The following is a 26,907-nucleotide window of genomic DNA, read 5'->3' as shown; positions in this document are numbered from 1 at the left end:
CTGCTTCAAAACATATTCGAAGAGTTGCAGTTCTGAATTTTTTCAGTAAGAAGAGGACACATGGTGGAGAGAAATAAAAAAGAATTTGATTCTTTAAATTATTCTTGACTTTTTTATATTTCAATGACTTGTTTTCATGGACACTGCTGGAGAAGATTCTAAAGCTCTTTTTTGCTGTATTTTTGGGTGATTATACCACTAAAAGCTAAAAGGACTGAGCTGTGGACCCTCACCGTTTTTCAAAAAACTGAATCTCCAGGAAGTCAAACAGAGGGATTGTTTGCAAAGTCAAAGCTCTGTCTTGTGGATATTGGATTGGACACATTCCACAAGCTGACAATGCCTGTGATTGTTTTGGAAGCCCGAGACTTCACCAGTCCACTGTTTTTGGTGAGAACATTGGAAGTCTTCTTTAGCTGCACAGCCTTCAGTCTTGTGGCCTCTTTGGACCACAAAAACTCAAACAGTTCATCTTATCCTTCATCGGACACATTCAGGATCTTCTGTATGTTTACCTGGTGTTTCTTCTTTGTGATCACTCTCCTCATACACATTATCAGCATCATCCAGTTCCACAGCCTCATCCCAATATCCTGGAAGAACCTGACCATGACGGTGGCACTGCTGGGAGTGTTGATGAATCTCAGCTCCACTGTGGTTTTTCCCTGGATAGTCATGGATCATGGAACTGTGTCTCCACGCGCTTTGGCTGCTACAGTGGCTTCTGGTTTCACCTTCATGGCCTATGTCTCCGAGTCTTGTGTTCTTCGCTCCCAAGCGCACGAACAAAGAGGCTACATAGGCACCTTGCCTGGTTTCCTTAAGATTATCCAACTTTGGGGGGGATTGAAGATGGTCCCTCTGATGGTGATAATCTCCAATTTCACGACTGGAGTACTTTGGCAGTTTTGGATATCTTGCGTCTCATATGGCATTTGCATCTTCTTATCACTCGTCATCCTGGTGGTGATACTGGGAGACTTTGCTGGGCGATGCCTCCTGCCTTTTGACAGATTTTTGGCTGCCTTCAGTTTGATTGGGGTGCTGCTCTACATGTTGGCCACTGTTATTTGTTTGACCAAGATACTGCAGCTGAGTGAGACGGAATCCAACCCAAATAATCTCAATGTGCTCATCATGGAAACAGTGGTTTCAAGTGCCACACTGTTAGCTTACACAGTGGACCTTGCCTTTTCCATCAAGCTGTTATGTGACAGGAGTCACATATGAAGCTGGTTGTGATGTTTATGACTGATTTTCGCTACAAAAACTTAATAGAAAAGCAATCAGAGTGATTCAGGTTTTGCTCTTAATCATCGCTGTCATGTCAAACTGTCTGACATGTTTGACATGACATGTCATGTGATATCACAATCAGGTCACAATCATGACCTGATTGTGACCAACCACAATCAGGTCATGATTGTGGTTGGTGTGCCACCACTGGTGGTATTTTGGGTTCCTCCCCTGGTTCTCATGAGACACTTTAGCATCAGCAATTTATAAGTTAAAAACTATGGGCTGATTAAGTGATTTAATTGTTACTGGATCCCTGAACCATCTTTATGTCCTTAAAAAAAATCAGGACATAACTAATCAAAAACTCACAAAGCATGACTAACTATAAAAATTATGATTTTTAGGCAATTAATAGGAATAAGATTAAAATCTAACTTCTGACACTGCCAAAAGTTGGAAAAATACTGGAAATGTACCTTGGGAAAAAAAATCATTTTCTTCATATTTTAGTCAACCAAATTTCAGTAAATTTCCTCTTCCTAGGAAAAAAAAACTTCCTTAAGTAAAAATGAATCTGTCAAAAGAAATTCAAATGTAACGTAAATTCTACTGCAAAGTAAAATTTGCAATAAAGGCATAGTCACTGCATAAAACTGTCTTTTCCTCAGCTGAGTCCTCCCACCAAACATGTGCTAATGATCTACAGAAGATGTGTATTTTATGATGAAAGAACTGAAAATAATTAAAAAGGCCAAACACTGGATTCAGAGTTGTGCTGTTGTGCTAAAGTTTTTGCTATCTTCTGACAGATTTCTGATTAATTCTAACTTAGGTGCAGATTCTCAACCATTTCATCACACTGAACACTTCTCCAAAGTCAAGTAAGCCTAATCTGGTTTACCAAGTAGTAATTAGTGTCGTATTATAATTGTACATTATCAATTTTGGTTTGATTGAGCTCTCAAAGATGTCCAAGATTGGTGTTTTCTAAGGTGAAATGAAAAGCTTGAGAACTAAACCTCTGAACTAACTTGTAGAGTTTCACTAAGCGCTGTAAAAGGGATTGGTTTTATTGTCCTAAAACAAATATGTGTCATGCTGCCTTAAACTGAAACTGATTGTGGAAATGTCTTACTTAAGTGTAGTTGCCATCAAAAACCACTAGATGGCAAGAAAACAGCATGATCTCATATCTTTTTAAGCTTCATTTGAACATGTTGAATGTCGTTCGCATCAAAATCATTGTTTATCATATAAGACTTTTGATCAATAAATTGTCAAATTTTAAAATAATCTTTGTCTATAAAGTTAATTGCTCATACATTCAGATAATTCATGCCTTTACCATAATTAGACTCTGTACTATGAATGCAATAGGTTTTATTTAAACTGAGGAATTTTTTTTTAACTATAACCATTGCTTTCACCTACGAAAAAAAACCCTAAAATTCAATTTCTCAGAAAATAAGACATTGCATAAGACCAATATGAAAATTGACTGATACTCCACAGAAAGGGTAAGCCACAATAGATCAATAAAGAATCTTGTTGTTCACAGTGTTTTCTATGCATCCATACAAATGGCAAGTTGAGTGGAAGGAAAACATGCAATAGAACAAAATATATTTACTATATTGAGATTTTTTTCCTTCCTTCTGAAAATATGTTCATATACTTTATATACTTTCAATACTCGGTTGGGGTCCCAGTTGCATATACTGAATCAGTGCAGCGTGATATGAAGGTGGGCAGCATGTGACACTGCTGTGATGTTAAGGAAGGTCCGGTAGCTTTAATAGGTAAACTGGCATGTATTGTTGGGCTGGGCATCCTGTCTCATCTTCTTCTTCTTTGGAAAACCTCATAGATTCTTCATGATTGTGAAATTAGGCTAGTTTGTAGTCCAATGATGATGATGAGGGCAATTTTTCCATGGTCATTAAGCTGGAACTTTTGGCAGAGAGGGAAGAATTTCTATATAGTTTGTTGGAGGAGGAAGTCTGATGTGGTCATGGCTGCTGTGACTTTGGACCAACAGATGTATAACCCTACAAGGCTCCCCAAATTATCACCGCCTGTAAAAGTCTCACACTGAACCTCCAGCATTTTGCAAACTCTGCCTTTCCACTCTACTCCAAGTATTCAGTTTCTCAGAAAGTAAAACATTGCATAAGACCAATACGAAAAGTAATTGGACCTTGATTTTTAAATAAAATGCAAATGTACTTTTATCAGTGTAGTGGTTGGAATACCAAGTAACAATCCAGTTCATTTTCTTCTTGGCCCAGGTAGGATACAGATATTGTTTCTGGTCCAGTAGTGCAACTTAATACACAGAATGTGACACCAACTAAAAATTTAGTTATTTATTTTTAAAGCTGAAATTTGGGCCTTAATTTTTGAGGCCTATAACCACCCAAATATAAATACACTGAATGCTTAAAGTAAATCACTCTCATATGAGTTTCACTTTTTAGATTAAAAATATTGAAGTAAATTGACTGATAAACGTGCAGCGTTCAACAATGCTGCGCTGTTCATTTCGACAGTGTGGAGTAACAGTAAAGTAACTTTGCATTTTACATCTGCATCATCTGTTGCAGGCATGTCCAATCGCTCTATCGAAATGTCGATCGTTAATCCCCAACGATTAAAAATTTGACCATTCCAGCTGCGGGTTTGATTGCTCTGGTCTGAGAAAGAAAAACTCTACAGTTTTTTTTTTTTTTTTTTTCTTTAAGGAACTGACAGAGGCTCGTCAACAGGGGGAGAGAGACCAAACGAGGCGTGAAGACTGCTTCGTACGTGGAGCTGGTAAACGATATTAAACGGTTTAGTATCCAAATCTTTGCGTTCGTTCGTGGCTCTGTTCGGTGAATCCAGACCGTAACGGAGAGCCCTCTACATGGTGAGTTTCGTCTGTTTTTTTAAAGCAGCTTGTGAGAATGGTGAAGTGGTTTCGGTCGGAGGAGCACTTTAAAGACTCATTTGTGAGTTAAGTCAAGACTGGCGCATTTTGATTGCGCATTAGTAATTCTTTAACGGTTGTTTCGAAGTCGAGTTTTAGATGGTGACGGTTAAAAGTGGGACTTTATATCATTTTTGGGCTTGAGCTAGCTGCTTCAAGACCACAAACTGATTTGACAAAAAGTTGTACGGATTATTTAAAGGTTAAACAAGTATATGAATAAAAAACCCACATAATTACCGCATGTAATCAATTAATTAATTTGGGTATAAACACGACAAAGAGAGCTATTTGGCCTGTCACACATGGCTATGGCTAGTTGGTGGTCCACAACGCTGTAAATGCAAAAGCAAGAATCACTACAATGTCAGATTTAGCTGACTTTAAAGGGCTTCTTTTAGGAAGAAATTGGACCAACATTTTTAAATGCCGACTTTACAGGGCTTGTGTGGGGGGAAAAGTTTATGTATAAGTCAGACTGCACTTGCAACGTTCTACTTTTTGGATTCCCTAGAATTGAAATCCTCTTAAAATAAGTTCCGATATCGCAAAGCTCCATTTTGAATGGTGGTGAATACAACCCGGCTAGAATATTTGCCATTTGCATCAACCCAATTAAAGTTTTTCAAAAACATTACATTTACAGGAATGCGTAAGGATTAATATTATGAATTACTGTTTTTTTTCTACTTTCAAATGTGTTTCTCAGAAGGCCCCTGAGCTCCACAGGCATGAGAAACTTGACTCTACTATAGGCAGACGCGAGTCCCAGGCTGGATTGAATGGCCCCGAGTATCCAAGGTAAGCACTTAGCCAGTACATTTGAACTCGTTATTGATCTGCTTCCTGCGCTGCAAATGACCAGAGAGGGTCAAAGTCTATGTAGAGAGAGAGGGTAGATAAGAGATGATAGGAAGGAGAAGCACGACTCTGAATAATGAAAAGGTAGACTAATGATGTTGAAACTCTGTGTCTGGTATTACTGTCAAGGAGAAAAGAAAGTTTTGAGTCATACAAAGGGGTTGAGTAATGTTTGTTTTACCAAAAAGATTTGTAAAAGTTGAAGAACAGTTTTTCTTTTTTGTAAATTGTGTGCTTACCTTTTTCCCTTAAGCACAGACCACAGAAGGGTAAAAGTATATATATATATATATATATATATAAGATTGAGCTGAAGAGGAGATTTTTTTAATGGTTACAACAATACAAAAAAAAGTTAGTAATTTGTAAACGAAATTGTTCGTTTGAGTGTACAACACAAGAGATTGGGTATTTTCCACTTGGTGAAATGTTTTTTTGTCTCTGGTCTATTTTTCACCTCTGATCCAGATTTACAAAACAGGGATATTATCCTCTTGTCATATGCTAACTCTGTTTGGCTTCAGGCTCTTACGCTTTTTATACTCTTCAGCCTCCTGACTCTTGCCCCATTTGGACTGAATAAAATAGAAGTGGAGATTTGTTTTTCTAAGAGCGTGGGATTTTCTATCCCTTTTTCCTTTTTTAAAGCCAATCTTGCATTTACATGACAACCTGTTTATAGCTATTCTTGATGATGCTGGAAAACCTAAATGGTATATCAACTTAGAATCATGTTGAAATAGTTGACAGTCTTCACAAAAATGCAAAGCCATAAGGCCTAACTCCTTGTCACATGAATGCAGTCAACTTTTTTATCAGAGCAATGTCCAACACTTTGTTAGAAATGCAGCCTTTGCTCAAATGCACACAGAGGTGTGTCCATATTTCTGTAAAGGTCTTTACAATCAATAATGATGACATTTGTCTGCAAAGTACTGTTAAATAGGCCTGTGCAGCTAAAGCTCCTTGCAAAAGTATTGATAAACCTTTAAGCTCCGTCACAGGAGTTTATGTCCTAAAGACGTAAAATCTTTAGGACTTTATGTTATTGAACAAGACAAAGTGGTGCATAATTGTGGTATGAATTAAATTATTAATTAAAAAATATATTAAAAAAACTTCTTTTTTTTGTCAGATGACATCTGATTCTGTGTTTTGTAGCTAAAAGCCTTTTGGGGTATGTCTATCAGATTCACACATTTGCAGAGTGCTTGCATTCCCTCCACATGTGAATCTTTGCAGCTCCTCTTGTGTTAGCATGACTCTTTAGGCAACTTCTCTAAATAGTGTTGACCTTGCTCAGTCTGTCTGTGTGGTTAGACATATTTAGGTAAATTTGGATGTAAGCTGTACTGCGTTGTTTTTAATTGATGGATTAAACAACTCTGTGAGATGTTGTATTTGTTTTATGGCATAATTCAACTTTATGCTTCTCCACACTTATCTGCTGTTTTTCTTGGCCTTCATGGTTAACTCTGTTCTCTGTTTGTCCTTAATAAACCTTGGAGGCCTTGAGAGAACACCTGGTTTAGCACCTTATTACCAGGGATTACTTCTATAATATAATCCCTTTATAATATAAGCTAACATAATTTGTTTTATTGGGTATTTTATTGTACGCATGTCTGTTTTCTAAACAGGTGACTTCTGAAGGCAGTTGGATACACAAAATTTTATTTAGGGGGTATAAGATCAAATAAAGCTGAATACAAATGCATGCCACACTTTTCAAATTTTCAGTTATGAAACATTCTTAAAATAAAGTTCTTGTTTCCTTCCACTTCATGATTATATGCTTATTTATGTTGAATTATCACCTAAATTGCAATAAGTTAGAAGGCGAACTCTTTGGTTTAAAATTGTGACAAAATGTATAAAAATTTAAGGTTTGTGCCTAGCAGTGTCTAGCATTAATTTAATTTTGCTAACCTGTATAAATGCATATGAATCTTTGTTGACATGGCCTTATTTGCACTCTAATATGAGCTGGGATAACATCAGCCTACTTATCTTTAAATACAAATGTAAAGGCACTTGTCCAATCACTGATATGTGGACTATTCCTTAGGATTTGTGAAACTGTGGCACTGTCAGCTTGCAGCTTGTTTTAGCTGCTGTCTCTGCCAGCAGCAGCCCTTGCATTCCCATCAGCGTAATGATCACTTGTTACCAACAGAAAGAGACAGACGTAAGGTAGGAGGTGAGGACATGTGTAAATATAGTGTTTCTATAAATAAACTTTAATGGATTCTGGGACTTAAAGTAGAGTGCACACAGTGATGGCAAGAGAGCAGAAATTCTGATAGAGATGAAAACTAAGATATGACCGTTATTATTATTTGCACTTTTAATGTGAGCCCTGAGGAATGTTTTCTGTCTCTCATGAAGCTAAAACTGAGCTCTTTTTATGGGATCTTTCAAAGACCCCAGTGAGGTGCTCTCACACTGCAGTTTGTTTTGGATAAAGTGCAAATTTGAAGAATTTTATTCGCTATCCCATTTTGTTTTTTGCTGCATCATTTGTATGCATCATTTGAAAAAGCAGCTATCCAGTCTGCATTTCATTTAGTCCTTTTTGAAACTGCTTTTTATTACTGAATGAAGTCCCTCGGGGCCCTTACATGCTTGCTGCTGTGGAACTGAGCTGAGTGGCACAAATTGTAATTACTTGAGACAGATTATTGCGGTGCTTTCGCAGGTGTGATGAATGTAACTAGAAACTGGAAAAATCCACAGCTCTAAACCAGGAAGGGAAACAATCTTGGCTTTATTGTCCCGTTGCACGATCTCATAAACGCCTGTAGTTTTCTTTTAATTGTCTGATTTTAGTGAGTTTGATGAATGTAGCATGTTGACATTAAGCAAGGCTTGGGAACTATTTAGAGAAACAAAGGAGTCTTTGTGGAAGGAAAGCAGCATGTTAGATCTGCGCTCTTGTGGTTTTGACCAGAGGGGAGTTAATGGGCAGACAATTTCTTTAAAGAGCACCATTCCCATTTTGAGTATTTTGTTGGATTCCTGCAACCAAGAATCAGCCTGAAATACTTCACCAGTGTATTTCTTTTTACATTTGGAAGGTAGCTGGAAGTTTTTAGTCAGTTCCCCTTGAACACTTGCACTTTTTGTTGCATCACAACCACAACCCTCAGCATATTTGGATTTTTAATTTTGATAGACCAACAAAATGTAGTTGTTTGCCAAATAGATTCAGATCAATCAGAATTAACTAAGAGTTTCTGTGAACAGCAAGTTTGAAGTCTTGCCACAGATCCTTCATTGGTTTTAAGAGGGGAGATTGATTGCAGCATTCTCACTCATGAACATACTTTGATCTAAACCACGTTGCTGTTTGTCTCTCTGTATGTTTGGGGTTAATGTCCTGCTGGAAGATGACGTCCAATGCCATCCTAAACCTTTTGCATCAGCTAACGGGTTGAACAGCTCTGTGTTTCTCTCCATCTTCTCATCAACCATGTCACTGTTGAGGGAAAGTGCCCCCCTGTATAATGTTGCCACTACCTTTTTTGAGAGTGGGGATGTAGGGATAATGGTAATGTGCAATGTTAACAGATCCTCTACACAGTTTTTCAAATGTGGATGTAAGTCATGGTGTATCACATGAGGATCCACATAAACTACATTGAGGTTTGTGGTTTTAAAGTCACAGAATGGGAGAAATATTTCAAGGAATGACAATACTTTTTGTGAACACTTTATGTGAATATGTAGAAATAAAAATGAAACAAACCTTAAAGTAGCAAAAGTTAAAATACCTGTTTTAATTTTTTAAGTTTCATTCTGTCAATTTTAGTTGCTAAAGCTCCTGAAGAGGTTCGTCTGGACGCTGCCATGTTCTTAAGTGACCTACAGGATTATTCAGCTGATAATGGATTAGTTTCGCTTCCTAACAGATGATTTTAGGTGTCGACACTTATCAAAAGTTCCTACTTTCCAGATGACCTAAAACTATCAAACATGTCAGTTTGAGTAGCTTCTGGGAAAGCTGTTTCTGTGGCGGCAGATCTTTGACCGACGTCATTTTGTTTGCTCTGCAGCTAAAGGCATTCATGCAAAAATAATGAGGGCTTGTTGATGTGTCTAAGCAGTTCAGCAAAGAGTTCATTATTTGACACCAACAAATCTAGGCTCCTGATCTGACATGGTCTGAAATGCATTGAGGTATATACACCAATAAGCTTGGTGTATATTTTTTTGTTTTTGTTTTGTTTGCTTGTTTACAATAGCAGTACTAATATTTAATCTGCATGTAGTGTCTTGGTAATGGAAAGATTATTTGTTACATATTTCACTCTTTCCATCCGTCTGTCATCGGTTTCTTAAATCAGAAGATTTCTACTTCCCACTCGGTCAACACTCTGTCACATGCTCCACACAAAATGTTGTGTTGTAATCCACAACAGCTGAGGAATTCCAGGCAATAGTTGAGAAACTTGGTTATCTTGCTGGTCATTTGTAGGCAAGTGATAACTGTCCAAATCTGTCACAACAGATGGCAAATATTATTCCGTAATCCTGTTGGAAATAATAATGGCAGTTGTTTTCTTCCTAGGTGAAAGTGTGTCTAGCTTTGTTTTTTTGTCAAATCTTTCAGTGGAAAAAATATTTCATGTAATGATGCAGCCAGCATGCTGCTCCTGGCTGATTTTTGATTTGATTCAGATTTTATTTTGCTTTCTGTTTTTTTGGCAAATGACCTATTAAAGAGGAAAACTGGGATATATGGATTTTTTTTTTAATTGAGGTGGTCATTTTGAATGGAACAAATAACACAAGTTATTATACCAGGTTATTCTCATTTGTGTATCATGTCCCTAACCTTGATCTGATTTTTACTGTAACACAAAAGAAGTGCATTGCATTTCTTGGTTTTGATTTGTTCAATAAAAATCACTATGATTTGCTCATCAACAATAAAAAACCTGCACAGTACATCAATAATGATTAGATTTCATTATATTCTTTTCAAATAGCACTTGTATGCTATTTCTTATAATAATACTTAAGAGTGTTAATTCCATGTACAGTTTATTGATGCTGTATTGATACTACAAATTACTGAATCCCTAACTTTCACAGTTGCAAATTATTTAAGTATTTAATACAGTGATAATTATGTGTTTTAAAGATAAAATTAAGTACAGTTAGTGAAGCACATTTTCAGATGAGTTAATGCTGATGTTGTAAATAAAAACCATATTTAAAAAAAATGTGTCTGTTAGGATGTGAAGCGGTTTGACCTAATTCAATCTCTCACTTTTTAGTCAGTCCTTGACCTTAGTTTAATAACATTTTTGTTAGATAAGCTTGCTGCTTATCTTGTCTGGTGTTGGCTGATTGAATGCTGCCATCATGTTAAAGAAATGTCATCCATTATTACAGATGCATTAGTATGCAAGTTCTTCTGTTTCATGGTAATTACAATGAGACATTTACATATCTCACTTTACAATAGAAAGACAGGTTTACTATAGAAAACATCTGAAAAAGTTGGATTATAAGTATTTTCCAGGTTTGTATAGCCATTGATAAATAACAGTATTGCCAATCCAATTCATTTGTCCAAAACTAATTATTAAAAATAAAGTGCTGATGATCTGAATGGTTTCCTTAAACGTTGTAGGGTTATACATCACAATTTAGTTGAAGTGTGTTCTCTGGACACTGCACTGCTGATGTTGCTGGAGGAGTTGCTTAAGGTTTTGCAGTCAGCTGATACTTGGGATGATCTCAACACAAAACATTTTAGTTTGTCGTGTCACTAGTTTGTCAGCATTCTTAAGAACAGGTTCGGTACTGTCGGGCAGCTGGCTGCTTTCTGTTTGTCTCCACAACATGAAGTCAGCAAGGTATTGGGTCAACTTATTTAATTGTTGATTAAAATGCCACATGCACAACGGGGAGTATAGTGGTGGGGGAAAACTGCTAAAATTATGTCATTTGAATCACAATTACACAATTTAGTAATACCTAGTGACCTTCGAGTACAACCATTGTTGAACTAGAAAAGACAACAGTTTTGAGAATAGAGATATTTAGTTTTAGGACTCACCACTCTGCTTTTAGTTGTGTTGACCCATACTTTAAGGTTGGATATCTACCTACATACTATGCATAAAAATGCCTCTCATAGTACAACAGAGACGGCGGGATCAAGGTTCAGGTTTTTCCAGAGTTACAACCTGTTGGACCTTACCTGTTTAAAAAAAATGAGGGAGTGTTCAACCACATTCCGAGAGCATTCTCAAATGTGTCTTGTCATTTTTTACCCTTTAACATTTAATATGGCTAGAGCATCTGTAATACTGGCATAGCATTAAAGGGAACACTGAGATGCGAGACCGTCATTTGTTGCCCTGTCAGCCAACGCTCAGGACAAACCATTACCAACCTAAGTAAACGGCAGGATTCAAGTAAGGACTTCCTCTAATCTCTCTCTTGGCAACCTCTGAAGTGTTTCCATGCTTTTCTCTGCTTGGTGTTTTTCTCGTGCAGTTTGCCTTCCATCTCTCAGCAAGCGTCCTCTTAATGTCAGTGGTGTCCTCTGAAACAGCAGAGCATGACATTTGAGATTCTCTACAGGAGCTAATATGTTGCAGTTGCAGCAAGAAACGAGCAGAGTGACTCCCAGAAATAACCTCACAGAAAGATAATTGAGTTTTGTAAAATGAAAACTGACCGCCTGTTCTCCCGTTTAAAGCTCAGGTGCATTTACAGAATTGTCAGGATTTGTAGCTGTAATGGGTAAGAGTTGCTTCTTATATTTATCTTTTTTCTTATTTGATTAATACTATTTTAACTACTGGTCATTTTCAGATAAATATCTATTGGTATGTATCTGAGAGATGCCCTTTTGTTCCACAGATGGCACTTTTTCCTGACGTAGCAGTTTCTTAAAAAGTGAAAACTGCAATCGGTGCACCGCTACTATTGATATATTGTACTTCTGCGGTCTAAAATGTTTTTTGCAGGTTTCTTCCTCTTATGGCAGGTTGGCTGTCAACTGTTAACATTACCTTATACTCTTAGGGAGATTTACTGCTTCCCTTTTGCAGCTTCTGGAGCTTTCTAAATCTTTTCTTATTGCTCTTAAATATCAGAGTGTGGGTTATGTAGCACAGCTGGGTTTAAGGCTATATTTGTTTGTTGTCTCATAGGCAGAAGCTCTTGGAAAAATTAGAGTTTTCCTTGTAAGCAAAGGTTTCCAAAGCTTGTCTCTAGTTGTTCTTGCTATGTTAAATATGGTTTAAACGTCTAGCAGCACTTCACCATTTTGTTTCTCAGCCATGATTGTTTAGGTAAGCCTTTGCATGGATGAGCGTCTGTGTAAATGTTCTTTTTTTGGTTATTTATTAAGGGGTTAGTATTACCTTTTTAAAAGCGTGTGTATAAAAGCAAAATATTTGCCTGAATTCTTGTAGTAACTATGTGTTAAGATCACTGTAATTTCTTCTATTTTGCAAGAGAGTGATGAAGGTGGAGCAATGGTACATGGCATGACATGATGGCCCATTTCCTCTACTTCCCTTTTGTCCCAGATCCAAAAAGTCTGATAAAAATGTGACTTTTAAAGTGATCTCACACTGGCACAACAAGTCATGTTATGGTCAGTAGCCTGCTCTGCAGTAAGTCAGCTGTTCCTGAACATCACATCATAAGGAAAGCTGTATGATGTTGGGTGAGTGTGGGGGTTGTTTGTTTTTGATTCACATATTGACTTCCTAGATGTCAGTTGACAGCAATGTGAGATTGCTAATGAGTGGCTGTGAAGTTGTACTGTGAGAACAGATGAGGCACAACAACCCATCAAGAATCTCCCCACATAAGCAGGTTATATGTTTCAATATGACTGGCATTTAACTGTATGGCTGTTTGGAAGAGATTTTTGTATTTTTTATTATATCTATAAAAACCCAAGACGTTTCATATTACTCTTATTTATATTTGAATAATTCCCTTCATTTTTGCTAAGCACAGTTGAAACTTTAGTTGAGTATTTTGATACTTCCCAGGTCCAGTAATTTGTTCTGTCTCCATGTACTTGTACACATTGTGATCAGTATGTTGAAAACATCAATTAACATCAATTGTAGAAACACAAAGTGGGTTTCCTTTTATGTTGTGCTTAAGTTTGTAAATTGTCACAGATAACATTGAAATCCAATGTTATGATTATCAGAATAAACAGTGTAACTGTTTAAGTATGTAGAAATGGCATCCATTCATTAAGTGTGTTCAGTTCCCAAAAAAGCTTAAAGCAGGAAGTGGTAACCCACATCCAAAACCCAAATTTTAGGTCATATTTATTTAAACTGTGAATGTGTTTTGAAAGTAAAAAATGGGACAATATAACAGTTTGGCCAACTCACTTCTAATGTGGCTTCTGATAAGCTACATTTAAAAGTTTTAAGTTTTAATTTACTTGCTATTCAGTGTTGTCAGGTTCTGGTTTTATCAGAAGATAAACATCAAGTCCAACTTTATCCTGCTTTTTTTTTTTTTAGGATGCTGTTGGAGATTTTCAGAATTGTGTTGACATTCTATCCAATTCCAAATGCCTACTACAATGGCTCATTGTGTTGCAGTGCACCAAAAGCTGGCTAACCAGGGATAGAGGTGGCTGGCAGATTGCCTGACTGGGTAACGAGCTCACTCATGACCCATGTGACAATGAGTGGGTGAGTGGAGTCTGTAAATGAGTGAGCCAGTGTGACCTGCCACCTCCACAGCCTAGACAAAACACAAGGACATGAATGCCAGATGTCAACATGCTATTAGCAGAACTCTTATTTTCTCCAGAGGACGTCACAAAGATGCAAATAGAGCTAAAAATTTGAATATGAATTTGTGTTATTAATCTGTTTGAGAGTTTTGGCCTTTTTTCTCAGCCTCACTAAACGTCGATGGGAAGCTATTAAAACCTTACAGCAAATGCTAATCTCAAGGAAAGGGCTTTGCAATACTTTGTTTTGATAGCTTAGCATTTTTTATTACAGATTTGATTTAATTTTTGCCTTGTCAGATGGGTGAAAACCTGTTAAGAATTTGGCTGTTATTTTTGGCTTAGTTTTTAAATATTTTATAAGTGGCATTTTATTACAGTATTTTTTTACTTGGACTCATCACACATACCCTTCAGACAGTAGATGACCATGGTCATATTCTGTCTATTTCTGCTTGACTATTATGTTTCTTTATTTGGCCTTATTTAGAGTTTTTTTTTCAGCCTATATGTCCTCTACAAGTTTAAACTTAACAAAAACATTAACATGTTGGTTATGAAAGACAATTCTATAATTTCTTTGTCTTTCAGTTAAAGTTTTCTGTGATGTTTGTTGGTACAACTGTTGAGATAAGTCAGACTCGTCTGGCATTACTGCATTTCAATGGATCCAAATATCTAAATATTCACTTAAACTCTGTTTATTTTTTGCAGACTGACTCAGTGGCCATACTGAAATGACCAGCCAGTATCCTAGCCATGGAGCGAAATCCACAGATAAAAAGCCATCTGTCGTGGCCCCTAAACTCCATGTCCAGCGATCACCATCAAAGGAGGCCATTACCATCCACTTCTCAGCTCTTGGAAAGGAGGAAGAAGAGGAGGAAGACGGTCTGTTCATCACAGCCCGTCCTACAGCTTCAGCTCCTCTGGACGACTCTAATATCGTGACGGCCCTGGAAGCAAGTGAGGAAATGTTTGACGGGGCATCTCTGGATTCTGCAGCCGGTGTTGCTGTCATGCCTGATTCCTCTAGGTTTTCTCCCAGTTCAAGTAATCACACTAACCGTTCTCCTACACAAACTCTGTCTTCACATGTCCTTGAGCAAAAGGCCTCATCTGCCAATTCTTCTCCCATAAAATCTCTGAGCTTTCCCTCCACCTTAGGCTGGGCAAAGTCACCTTCCTCAGACACTGAGTCCCGTGAAGGGCCCACCTCTGCTCCGACATCCTCAGTTAGACACAGACAACTCATGAAAAATCTTGTCAAATCTTTATCGTCGGATACATCCCAAGACTCGTCCTCTTCTTCCACATCGTACCGTCTTCCAGATTCTCGTCTTAACCTGAATCTCTTAAAGCAATTTGCACAGTCAAGGATGCCGTCTGCTGCCTTGGCATCAGTTAACGACTCTAAAACTGCCCCCTCCTCGCCGTTGGTGTCGCCAGACAACCGAAGCTTCTTTAAAGTCTCGGAAGTCGAAGCACGATTCGAAGACACTAAGCGGCGTCTCACGGAAGCCATTTCCGAACCACTCCAGCTTCTCAGCAAGATCATGGATGAAAAGAGTGGTGGTGGCATTTACCGGCCTAAGGGGCTCTCTGCCAGTGCCACAGAACTCTCCACCATCAGTTCTGTCTGTAGGAACCAGGAGAGCAACAACAACTACTGCATCAAAGAGGAAGATGGAGTTGACGTTCAGGCAGAAAGCCCCAACAGCTGGACCTCTGTTGGAGCCGAATCACTTGATGAGCCCTCTGCTGACACTAAAAGCCCCAACAAACTATCTTTACTTTCCTTGTCTGCACTGGCAAAACAGGAGGAGGAGGACTTTTGCATTTTGAACAGTGAAGACTTTGAGACTTGCACTGACACAGAGGGTGAGGGTAATGAAGGAACTGCTACTACTCAAGCTGGCAGTCAACTCCCACAAAGTGGTAGTTTGGACCCAAGCAATGATGATGAATGTGAAGTGTGTGAGCAAGCACCTAATGTGCCATACTATACTCTCGCTTTCCTTACTCTTCTGGTCTATGGATGCTTTGTATTGCCAATTCCAGGCTATATTAGAGGAATGCTATTTGGGATTGGGGTAGGATTCTTTTTGGCCATCGGTGTTGTTTGGTTCACAGGGCCAAAATCACGTGGACTTGAAAAGAGACATTCAAGAAAACTGTCGAAAATCATCAGGTTGGACGTTAAAGAGCCAGAAACATACAAGGTCGGTTATTTCCACTTTATGATTTTATTCTTCTATACTTTTGCCATTTTTCAGCTCCACAATAGTTTTTTAATATATATAATTTTAAGAACATTCAGTGTCCTGTACGCTTAAAAAAATGCATTTTTTATTTTGAATGTGGTATCACAAAACTAGATTGTGTTGCCACATTATTGAGCAGTTTGGCTAAATTATCTTATTAAAAATATTTTAAACTGGTCAGATAATAGGATTAAAATATTTAGAAAATAATTGCAATAATGAAATGCTTTCTTTTTAAAAAAAAACATGGCAACTGTGACTGAATTTAGCTAGATAAAATTTAATAGGCATGTATTAACATTTTTCTTGCAGCTTTGTATATTTATTTAGAGTTGTATAATAATTTACTACTATGTTCATTTACATTTAAATTTGATAAATGTGTAAAAAAAAAGAAGTCAAAAGTTGTGAAAAGAGGCCTGTTACTAATTGCATACCAAACTCCTCATTCATGCTCACTGATTTCTCAGTAAGTAAAATAGTGATGTCATTCTCCAACTGGAATTGGAGCTGATAAGGTGAAGATAAATATGAGTTGGAAGTTAGGTCTCCAAGCCACTGCCTTCTCCATTGCAGCGTTTGTCCTAACAGACCAGCAGCCTCTCCACAAATAAAAAAACTGTCTGTTTTTTTAATTCCTCATTTCAGCTGCAATCTACAGTGCTGTGATCTGTGTTGGTAAAATAGCTGTAGTGGTAAATGGCCTGCGCTTGTATGTGTAGAGGGAAAGCAAAGACTTTTTACGATCCTCTATGTAAGAGTCCTCAACACCAGTCCTTAAGGGTTGATGTCCTGCAACTTTTAGATGTGGTCTTGGTCCTTGGGCAAAGACTCTGTTGATATTTAACAGGGTCTTTGGGTTAATAGTTTGCAATTTTCTGATTTCAGCTCCAATATAGTGCACTAAAGCATCATCTATATTAAACTGATATGTTATTTTTTCAGGGCTGGATGAATGAGATATCGAACTACGACCCAGAGACATACCATGCCACACTTACTCAGTCTGTGTTTGTTCGCCTTGAGGGCTCTATCATTCGTCTTTCCAAACCCAACCACAACATTTCCCGCCGTGCTGGACACAGTGAACCAAAGCCTGATGTGAGCTTTGTCAGTCAGAAGATATATGACCTTCGCAACAGCAAGGTATGCTTTCACACTACTGTCTTACCATATTTTTAAAATATAATCTTAAACATCCCTACACCTTTGAAGATTATCTTTAAAGCTTTTCATAAACTCTATAAAAAGCAAATCTGCAAATAATCGCTGACTATGTGATAACTTCCATTGAAATTATAGCAATGATATTAGCTTTTTGGAAAAATAATAAATATATGATGACCTGAGAAGTCTGTTTCCCCTCACCCCCCACAAATCTTCCCTCAGGTCTATTTAACACCTTTAAATCTAGCCAAAAAGAGAGTATGGAACAAAAAATATCCCATCTGCATTGAACTTGGGAGACAAGATGACTTCATGTCAAAGATAGATGAGCCAGATGAAGGCAGGTTGGAGGATGGCGAGACTTTGAGTGCTGGGATTAATCAAGAGGGAACCAGTGAAGCACAGGACCGGCGGTCCTCCCTGTTCAAAAGAGACTTGACCATCTTCCTGTTTGGGCGGACGGGGAGGGAGAAAGAGGATTGGTTTCAGCGCTTCCTCTCAGCCTCTAACGTCAGAGTGAATATGAAGAAAAGACCTTCTGTTGGGATCAGTACAAAAGGTCAGAGACTTTATTTATTTATTTATTTATTAGGACTTGTCTGTTGATAATTTTCTTAATCCTTAAGTCAAAATCCCAGTTAGGATAACTTCAGATGGTAATCTGTAATTTGTTACAGCCACAATCTCAGACTGTCACAGCCCCAGAAGTAGCCGCACCTCTAGCGACGAAGCCATGGCACCACTGTTCAAGTCAAGAGACACCACAAGCTCCCTGACATTATCAGGGAGTTCCAGGAGCAAGCTGTTTTTAGAATACAGTGTGTACATGGCCTCCTTGCTGCAAAACCACCAGGCAGACAATCTCACATCTGCCGGCTTTGCTCAGAGCCCGCAGAGCAGCCCTGGAGTTGATAAAAAGGTATAGCGAGTTTCTTATCTTTTTATAAGCTTAAAATATTTAGTTCTCTTTTTAAGGTGATAAACCTGTCACCTCATTTGCAGTTTGTGTGTTCATAACATGAATGGTGGAGGAGCATAATAAAATGCATCAAGTTGAATGTTTCATACTCCTGTTAACGGGAACTTTATGTTTAGGTTCAGAGCAATACATCAGCTCCGGAGCAGCCCAAGGGACAGGAAGAGGACTCTGTTGCCTGGGTGAACGCAGCCCTTGGCAGACTCTTCTGGGACTTCCTGACTGAGCCCTACTGGTGTGAACAAGTCTCCAAGAAGATTCAGATGAAGCTCAGCAAGATACGAGTGAGTGTAACAAGATCTGGGAAAGCTTTTGTTCTTAGAGTGCAAAAAATCCCCTTTCTTTCCCATTTTAATGTCCTGTTTGAACTTCAGTAAGTCATCTTTATTGCATACAGATGGCTAAATGCATTAAGCTGCTCTCATGTGAATGGCTGATTCACATGGCATTGTGTTTACAAACATTTACCTGATGAAGTGTGGTTGTTGATGGAGGTTCAGACTGTATGCTTGGGTCTCTTTCAGCTGCCTTACTTCATGAATGAGCTCACCCTGACAGAACTGGACATGGGGACAAGCACTCCCAGAATTCTTGGAGCATCTGCACCTTCCGTTGACTCCCGAGGCAAGAGATGGACCACACTACACACACAGACATACACTCATAGTATGTCTCTGACCAAGAGTTAATCACACATTTCCACAAACATTTCAATCTATATCCGCTCTGTGATAACGCACGTCAAGGAGAGATAACCTTATTTCTTTTTGGTTTGTAACCAAGTTGCAGATTTTGAGTTTAATGTGTTACATGATTATCAGGTTTTGAGTCCCACAGTGTTCCTCATTTAACATTGTCACAGGCTTATCTTTCCATATGCAAATATTTTTGAACAGTTGCTTTGACAAAGCTACCCCAGTGTGTGCAACACTCTAACAGGCTCCCATTGAAAATTTGTTTGAAATGCCCATCATACCTAAGCTGCATTAATTCAAAGTAAGAATATATAATACTCTTGCTTGTTTTACTGGTCATAAAATAGTTATCCTTTATTAGAACAGAAAGTGTATAAATATACTGACAAAAACATTTTGTGACTTCTGAATTCACCAGACATTCAGAACAGTTTCACCCATTAAAAACAGACAAGATTTTTTTTTTTTAAAGTACAAGTTCAGTAATGTATGCTTTGGAGCTTATCAGGCAGTCAGGTCAGAGAAACATTGCTCTTGTGTGTGTTTAAAGTACAACCGTTTGTCTTATCTAAGGTTGCTGTTACATTGTCACTGTCTGACCAAGAGTACCTCAGGGCTTTGTTTTATGTTGTCCTTTGCTATCGCTTTAGAAGCTTTGCATGGTTGGGTGTGTTGCAGAATGTAAAAGATTTTACAATGCAGTGTAAATAATTTCATATAGATTCTCAAATTACCATACAATTGACAGAAATATGCTGCAGTGTGAGCAGGTCAGAGTTTTTTGGGTGCAGTACAGACTGGCCATAAACGCATAACCAGGATGTGTGCCTGTGTAATTAATATGTAAAGCTTAAGCCTGTACTGAGAATATGAGACTTGAATTTTGACTAAACACGAAAAAGTGTTGATAATTTGGAGTTACTAATGTCTTGGTGAACCTTTTTTTTTTAAAAAAAAAAACAACAACAAAAAAAAACATGGTAACACATTTAATAGAAACAGCCTTTATTGTCCTGCAGAGGGAAAATTCAGGTGCAACAGCAGTATGAGGTGTAGGAGTTCACACAAAAAAGATCACATAGTGCTAAAAAAATATATGTAGAAAAGATGAACAAAAACACCAATAATAGTGTAATATTATATTTACTATTGTTATAGCATATTATAATTTCAGAAATAGTTTTACATTTTTTTCAAAACATTCAGACTCAGAGCAGGATTAAGCTTTGCTTCTGTTTTGTCATTATTCCATACAGTCTGTCTTTTCATCACATGTATATTTTCTGCTCTGTTGTTTTTTCTGCATTCTGTATTCATTTTCCTTTTTATCTTCCTCTTTGTGGGTATGCTCTCTCTATGTCTCAGTTTTCACTGTTCTTCTCTACACCATGAGTCACTGCCTCATTTTTATTGCCACAGCTCTCGTATAACCCTTTAATGAGAGTAAGAGTTGATTTCTTCACTAACCAAAATGGCAACTGCTTTTGTTTATGGTTTCAAACAGTGTGACCTGAAATGCCATATAAAATTCATTCATGAAACATAGACCATTGTTCTCCTCTTAGTCAGAACATAGATATAGACACACTCAAGAGATGTTAGTCTAACAAAAACCCCTATACTTGTGGATAAAATTTATTTGAGACGTTTGGGGGTTTTTTGCAATGTATTGTTGTTTTCTTTACACCAGTTCTCATTAATTTTCGATCCAAGCCAGGTAGAACTCTCCAAATTTAGCAAGCTGAACTATGTGCAATGCAAATCTCCTCTACCAGTTTCACAGTCAGTCAAAACCCACCAGTCTGAGCAGAGCAAACTTGTTCATCCTGCCTGACTGCTTTAATGAGTTTTTTCATCTATTTTTACATACTGCTTTGCCAGACCTTCAGTTCTGTCTTTTGTTTTCTTCAGGCTTTGATTTTTTTTTCTCTCTACTTTCTGTTCCTCTTTGTTTTTCCATTCCCCTTTTCTGACTTCTTTTATCTGGCTCACCTTGCTTCATAAATCTGTATGAAAACAAGGTCCATTCTTATCTGCTGCTGATCCAACCTCATCAGCTTTAAACAGTTTTTAAATTGTTTAATTTGTTTTCAATACTATTATTAATTCTTCATTTTATTTATTTGGATTTTGTCAAACCTCTATAGAGTGCTAGAGGCGGAAATGCTAATTATGTGCTAGCTAACCCAGTTGAATATCAATGTCTTTAAGCTATTGCTAGCAGTGACATCTAATGAAATTATGTTTTCTTCATGGCAGAGAAAGTGGCTAACCAAATATGTAGGTCTAAATGCCTGTTTTAATATTAGGTTATCTAAATGGCTGTACATACAAATTTACCTTCTCACTCTTTATTGATTTATTATTTGTCAAAATTTGCTGCCATCAAGTGGTAGAAACATAAACTATAACTTTGCACAGCCCACCTCATACCTGCTTTTTTTTTACAAAAAAATGAGGACATAATTCTGCCTAATCAAAAAATTCAACGGAAATATATCTGTAACGCTATTAAATCAATCATTGTGACTGGATGTTGGTGACATCCAATTTTTTTTGTCATTAGGGCCAAAAACCAAAAGTTTGATCGAAAGCACTTGAGGGCTACAGAAAATATATATCATGAATCAAAAAAATATCTTAAAGTTGCAATATGTAGATTTTATTTAAAAAATGTTTGTACATATTTGTTGAAAGTATAGTATGAGATAATCAGTGAAAAGGATCTTAGTGCTGTCAATCATCCCTTTGTGCATGCTGCTCTTTCCTCTTGCTGTCCGTAAGGGTTTAAGGATAATACTGTCTGTAAAAATCTGTAAAAAAAAAGTGTTCATGTGCATCAATCGCCTGTGCTTACAGGGCATATTGTCAGTCGGGGTGACTGAACAAATTCATCCAAATCAGTAGAGTGGGAGGAGTGTTGCTTTATATTTATCTCATATCTTCTGAACCACCATACACATTTCTAATGAATTATTTATATTTATTAGGTCTCTGGTTTGATTTGGAGATCTCCTACAACGGCTCCTTCCTGATGACTCTGGAAACCAAGATGATACTTAATCGACTGGGAAAGGAGGAAGAGAGTCTCCGCTTGGGGGAATTTGGCAAAGATGGGTAAAATGGAGGACAACTGTCTTTATTTAAACATTTCAGAACAGTTTTGGCTGCATTTTTGTCTCAATCTAGGAAATTGTTGCTTCTCTAATTTTTTACAAATTTTTTCATTCTCTCCTTTAAAACTTGTTCTTGTTCCTGCTTCTCCTTCTTTTTGACTTCTACTTTTCTACGGCTGTTAATTGGATGTTTCTTCCTTTGGTGAGTTCGGCTTAACATTCAACCTAAATGTACAATTAACCAATGCCTTCATGTGTTCAGTAATTTATTTCTTTGTTCTTCATATTTTCAAAATGTATCTGATAAATTACTTCTAAGTAATTAAAAGCTGGAATATCGGAGATTGACGTTGCTTCTGTAATGGTGGTAGTTTGAAGCATGTTTTTCTGTATGGCTAGAGAATGATTCCTAATCACATCTTTTTAATCAAAATTAAACCATAAAAACTCTTCACAATCACTTCATGGCTCTTTTATATATATAAGGTTTTGTGGTGACAAGGTTGGTTTGAAAAATGAGAGGGTCAGTAATTATCTAAAATCCCTCCATTCGGTTTTGATTTGATAAGTCCCCAACCTGCTGTGTTCAGACTACTAAACCAGAGTTCAACTTATATCCTTGATTTGGTGATCATCAAGTTATGCTTTTAAGCTTGTTGTTCAAGATATAACATTCGGTCTGGTGCAACTTCTGGCTGCCTTGTGTTTATTTCTCATATATCCAAATATGTATGTGTGTAGTAGCCCTGATCCGTTTTGGCTTTTGATTGCTCCCAGGCACAGGCCTCGGACCTACTGCCTATCTGCTAGTGATGAAGAGTCATCAAGTGCAGGTTCATCAGATGAAGAAGACAACGCAGACATCTCAAATGATTCAGCTGGATCAGAAAGGTACCACTAAGCTTGTGTAATACTTTCTGTTTACGCATTTAGTTTTCCTAATTACAGTTTTGTTATGTAATGTATTACCTTGTGCGATGTCTTTGTAAAAATGCGTACATGGCATAACATAATAATCCACACAAACTTGACTAGGCAGTAAACACAACTAGAATGACAATGTCCAAAGCCTTCGCAATAAATAAATGAATAATAAGCCAGACAGTTAATTTTTAATTATGGAATGAAAAATCAATTCATTAACGAAAAAACACAAGTGAATAATAGTTATTTCCTTCTTTTTGTTGAATGCAGTCTAGTGGGTGGACGTAGATCGAGCAAGATTATGCGCTTTGTGGACAAGATTGCCAAATCCAAATACTTTCAGAAGGCCACTGAGACAGAGTTCATCAAAAAAAAGTTGGAGGAAGTGTCCAACACACCCCTCCTCCTCACTGTGGAGGTTCAGCAACTCAGAGGAACTCTAGCTGTCAACATTCCTCCTCCTCCCACTGACAGGATTTGGTATGTAAAGGAAGAATCGTCTTACTGTTACAATATTCAGTAGGATGGTCTCCAAAGCAAACATCCATATTTTGTTCAAAGGGGGTAAATTGTTACATCTTCATCATCAGTTTGTTTCCTGCAGATCAAAGAAATCAAGTGAATAAATGGATTTAAGATGACTCCTAATGGTGTTATCGTCCCTCCATTTCTGCAAGGAGTGGCTGAAATTACAAATCTGTGTTTATAAATGAAGAGAAATTAACAAGATGTGTTTGTTGTGAGAACAAGTAATTGCATTCTACTATACAAACACCTGTTTAGAGCTTAAGGATTGTATGTCTGCCCCCTGGTGGTAAAGGCTTTTTTTGTTTAAAAGGTATTGTACAGTAGAAATTCAAAATTTTTGAAAGTGAATGATTTTGAATGTTTTCTTCTGAAGGTATGGCTTTAGGATACCACCTCACTTGGAACTGAAGGCTCGACCAAAACTTGGGGAAAGAGAAGTGACTCTGTTTCATGTTACAGACTGGATTGAGAAAAAACTGTACCAGGAATTCCAGGTAGTATTGTATAAAGTGACTTTCAAAAGTACACATAGTACAAATTGGCCCTCTAGAATTGTAAAAAGAAAAATTCATAAATGTTTCACATTACAACTGTTGATGTACTGCAAATTCATTCCTGAGATAATCCATGAAGTATTACTTGTGTGCTTTTTAAAACCTTTAGGTCACTCAAATTATAACTGTTTCAGTCATACTCCTGACAAGACACACAAAATGTTCACAAAAACTGTATTATTCTCTGTCCTTTTTCAGAAAATCCTTGTAATGCCAAACATGGATGACGTGTGGCTGACTTTAATGCATTCTGCCATGGACCATCGAACAGCTGGCGGACCCTTAGTCAGCTTCCCAGGAATCGAGAAGCTGTCCTGACAGCAGCCATCAGCCTCGGAGTTTGTTTACAGTATTGTCTAAAGCTTCTGGAGTTTCATAATGAAAGTTCAAGCCAAATTCTTCAGGCACTGTTGTGAGAGAAAGACATTCCCCCACAATCAGCCACTGTCTGGCCTACCAGAAAAGAAATGCTACAGTTTTCTAGGAACTAGGTTAAGGTGACCAAGTAGAAACTAATGGCAACATGTTGCTTGCTGCTATGTTAACTAGTACTCTCTAATGTAAGGAACTCATTGATGAGTAACGGTTATTTGAAAGTGAACCATGGGTTGGCTCTTAGCTGATTCCAGTGCTCAAGGTAATAAGTAGGAAAATACTCTGATTATTGTAAATATGTCCTATAATCAGAACGATGGAGATGCATTCACCAGATACCTTAGTTAGTTAGCTGACCGAACATGAAGAGGAGCACTGTATGTTCTGTTTATTTTGCAAGAGATCTGAAACCTTTTTTTATGATCAGTTATTAATATACAGTATTTTTACTTTTATTTGTTGTGACCAGACCTGAGCACCCCGTACAACTGCCAAAACTTTGTTTTTTAATTTTATTTTAATACCACTGATGCTCTTATCAAACTGTATGTTAACACCGCACAGCTGAAGTAGTGATCTGCCTTGGAAATTCTATATATGTTTATTGCACAAGCAGAATAAAGCCAACAAGTGCTTCATAGACTAAGAGACTATATAAAAATGTGTACCTGAAGAGTACAATGCCTCTAGAATTTGGTTGAATGTATATCAGGAGGCTTTTGGGTCCATTGTTTTGGTACCTGAAAACAGTTTTTACCCAGATCAAGTTAGGCTGGGTTATGCAAACAATTGCACAAACTTCGTTTCCCTGCCCTCATGACAAACACGATCTTACTTTGCACATTTTTTCCAGATGGTCAGCAAAGCTAATGAAGTAGCACCTGATGCATTTTTGCCATACAGCACATGTTGATGTTGATATTGGGAGAGAATGTTGTTGACCAACTTGGAAGGTGCTTTTTAAAACTACCTGCCATACTATATGTAAACAGACGGTACACTCAACACAGAAAGCATATTTCTTGCCAAGAATGTAGCTACAGGTTTCATTTTCTGAAGAAATGTTTCTAAGCCAAAGTCCTTTAGAGTCAGATTCTTTTGTGTGCTTAAATCAATAAAGCTTTGTAGGTTCTTACTGAAGAGTGTGCTGCAGACTTGCATCAACTTTGTTTACAGAAGTTCTTACAGTTTGGTTTTAATTTAGTTCATTGAATCACTGTGACAATAGTTATCTTGGTAATTTTCTTTTACTTTTTGTCTGGTTTCCAGTTTACATGGCCTTTTGAAGATGCTTAAAGTGGGTTCTGGCTTCAGTTTTTTTGACTTTTTGGTATGAGAATGAAACAAGATTTTTGAGGAAATATTAATAAAGATGTGTAATTTGTATCTGTGAATTATTAATTATGTCTGACAATGTAATTTAAGGCCAATATTCAAATATTATAAAGGCCGAAAATGATTCCACATGTATCTGCCTTATTTATATAGCAAAAATAAATCTGTTAATGATAGCCTTGTTGTTGTTTGGCTTACAATTTATCCTTCTGAATTTGTTCTCATGCCTTTTTTATATATATTTTTATTCCTAAATTGTTGTGTAAACATGAGAGTCCTCAGTCAGAGGCTTCTTCAGAATTGCTGTAATATAGAATCCTACAGCAGACACAGATGAGCAACTACAACTACGAAGAAAATTGTATGATTTAAGTTGCAACATTTAGCTTCTGCATTGATGGATGAATTTTTACATTAAGACCTTAATGCTGTCATCAGTCTAGTACTTTACTTGGAAAACTATTCATACTACAAATTACTTGAATAAGGCCATTAGTAATTAAAATACTTTTGCATACATTTGTATTTCAATTCAGAATTGTAAAATTATGGGACAGGTTAAATGAGGAGTTAAAACGAAGTTAAAATTTAATACAATTTAAAAGGAAATAGGTAATTTCCTCAAGATACAGAAATGTGGGTGAGAGCACAAATGTGTATATAAATTGAGGCTAATGCATGAGTGGGTATGGAGGTATGGATGCATATATTTAAACATGCCAACCCAGATAAAATGGAAAATTAACCTCTCTTTTTTTATTATTTAATAAAAGGTTCATCTGAAAATAGTGTAGGAGTTTATGGGGTAGGAGTTCACCAGTTTCTTACTTCTTCCTATTCCTTTTCTAGCATGTTAATATTATTGTGGTACAAAAATATGTATTTTGCATTCCTTGCTCATGTGTGTAATTTTGTACTTAATGTTCAAAATAAAAAAAATGTAACCTCTTAAAGCACGTACTTCGCTATAGTGTTTAATAAGGCAATTCATCTTTTGCAAAACAAAATAGCGGTTATAAATTCAGTTTAGTTAATATCACTAAAACTAAATTAAGTGCTTTTGCCTATTTGACGCTAAGCTTAAGCGCTTTTACACACGCTTTTTTTTTTTTTTTTTTTTACTGGGTAACTTTAAATTTAACTGCCATTGAAAATTCATGTACCG

At 37.1% G+C, this 26,907-nt stretch overlaps 2 protein-coding genes across 7 annotated transcripts; both read left to right on the top strand.

The window, feature by feature from the left end:
* Nucleotides 1–2,532, top strand: LOC116719847 (myeloid-associated differentiation marker homolog). Its single transcript, XM_032562589.1, has one exon. It carries the CDS (start codon nt 340–342, stop codon nt 1,228–1,230), a length of 891 nt encoding a protein of 296 aa, XP_032418480.1. The 5' UTR covers nt 1–339; the 3' UTR covers nt 1,231–2,532.
* Nucleotides 2,533–3,979: 1,447 nt separating this feature from the next.
* On the top strand, nt 3,980–25,918 carry LOC116719846 (testis-expressed protein 2-like). 6 transcript variants are annotated; one of them, XM_032562584.1, is made up of 13 exons: nt 3,983–4,147; nt 4,920–5,008; nt 14,523–16,030; nt 17,018–17,218; nt 17,462–17,798; nt 17,917–18,158; nt 18,335–18,499; nt 18,740–18,839; nt 21,901–22,027; nt 22,804–22,917; nt 23,221–23,430; nt 23,852–23,972; nt 24,231–25,918. In XM_032562584.1, exons 3-13 carry the CDS (start codon nt 14,546–14,548, stop codon nt 24,348–24,350), a joined length of 3,222 nt encoding a protein of 1,073 aa, XP_032418475.1. In that variant the 5' UTR covers nt 3,983–4,147; nt 4,920–5,008; nt 14,523–14,545; the 3' UTR covers nt 24,351–25,918. The 6 variants fall into 6 exon arrangements, 5 of the variants coding, with proteins under 5 accessions (XP_032418475.1, XP_032418479.1, XP_032418474.1 ...); XM_032562588.1 differs by having other exon boundaries at nt 4,917–5,008; nt 22,810–22,917; XM_032562583.1 differs by having other exon boundaries at nt 4,917–5,008.
* The last annotated feature ends 989 nt before the right edge of the window (nt 25,919–26,907 follow it).

Source organism: Xiphophorus hellerii, chromosome 5 (genome assembly GCF_003331165.1).
Source record: "Xiphophorus hellerii strain 12219 chromosome 5, Xiphophorus_hellerii-4.1, whole genome shotgun sequence".
NCBI classification, from domain to species: Eukaryota; Metazoa; Chordata; class Actinopteri; order Cyprinodontiformes; family Poeciliidae; genus Xiphophorus; species Xiphophorus hellerii.
The sequence above is the reverse complement of the archived record's forward strand: the minus strand, read 5'-3'. Positions and strand labels throughout refer to the sequence as shown.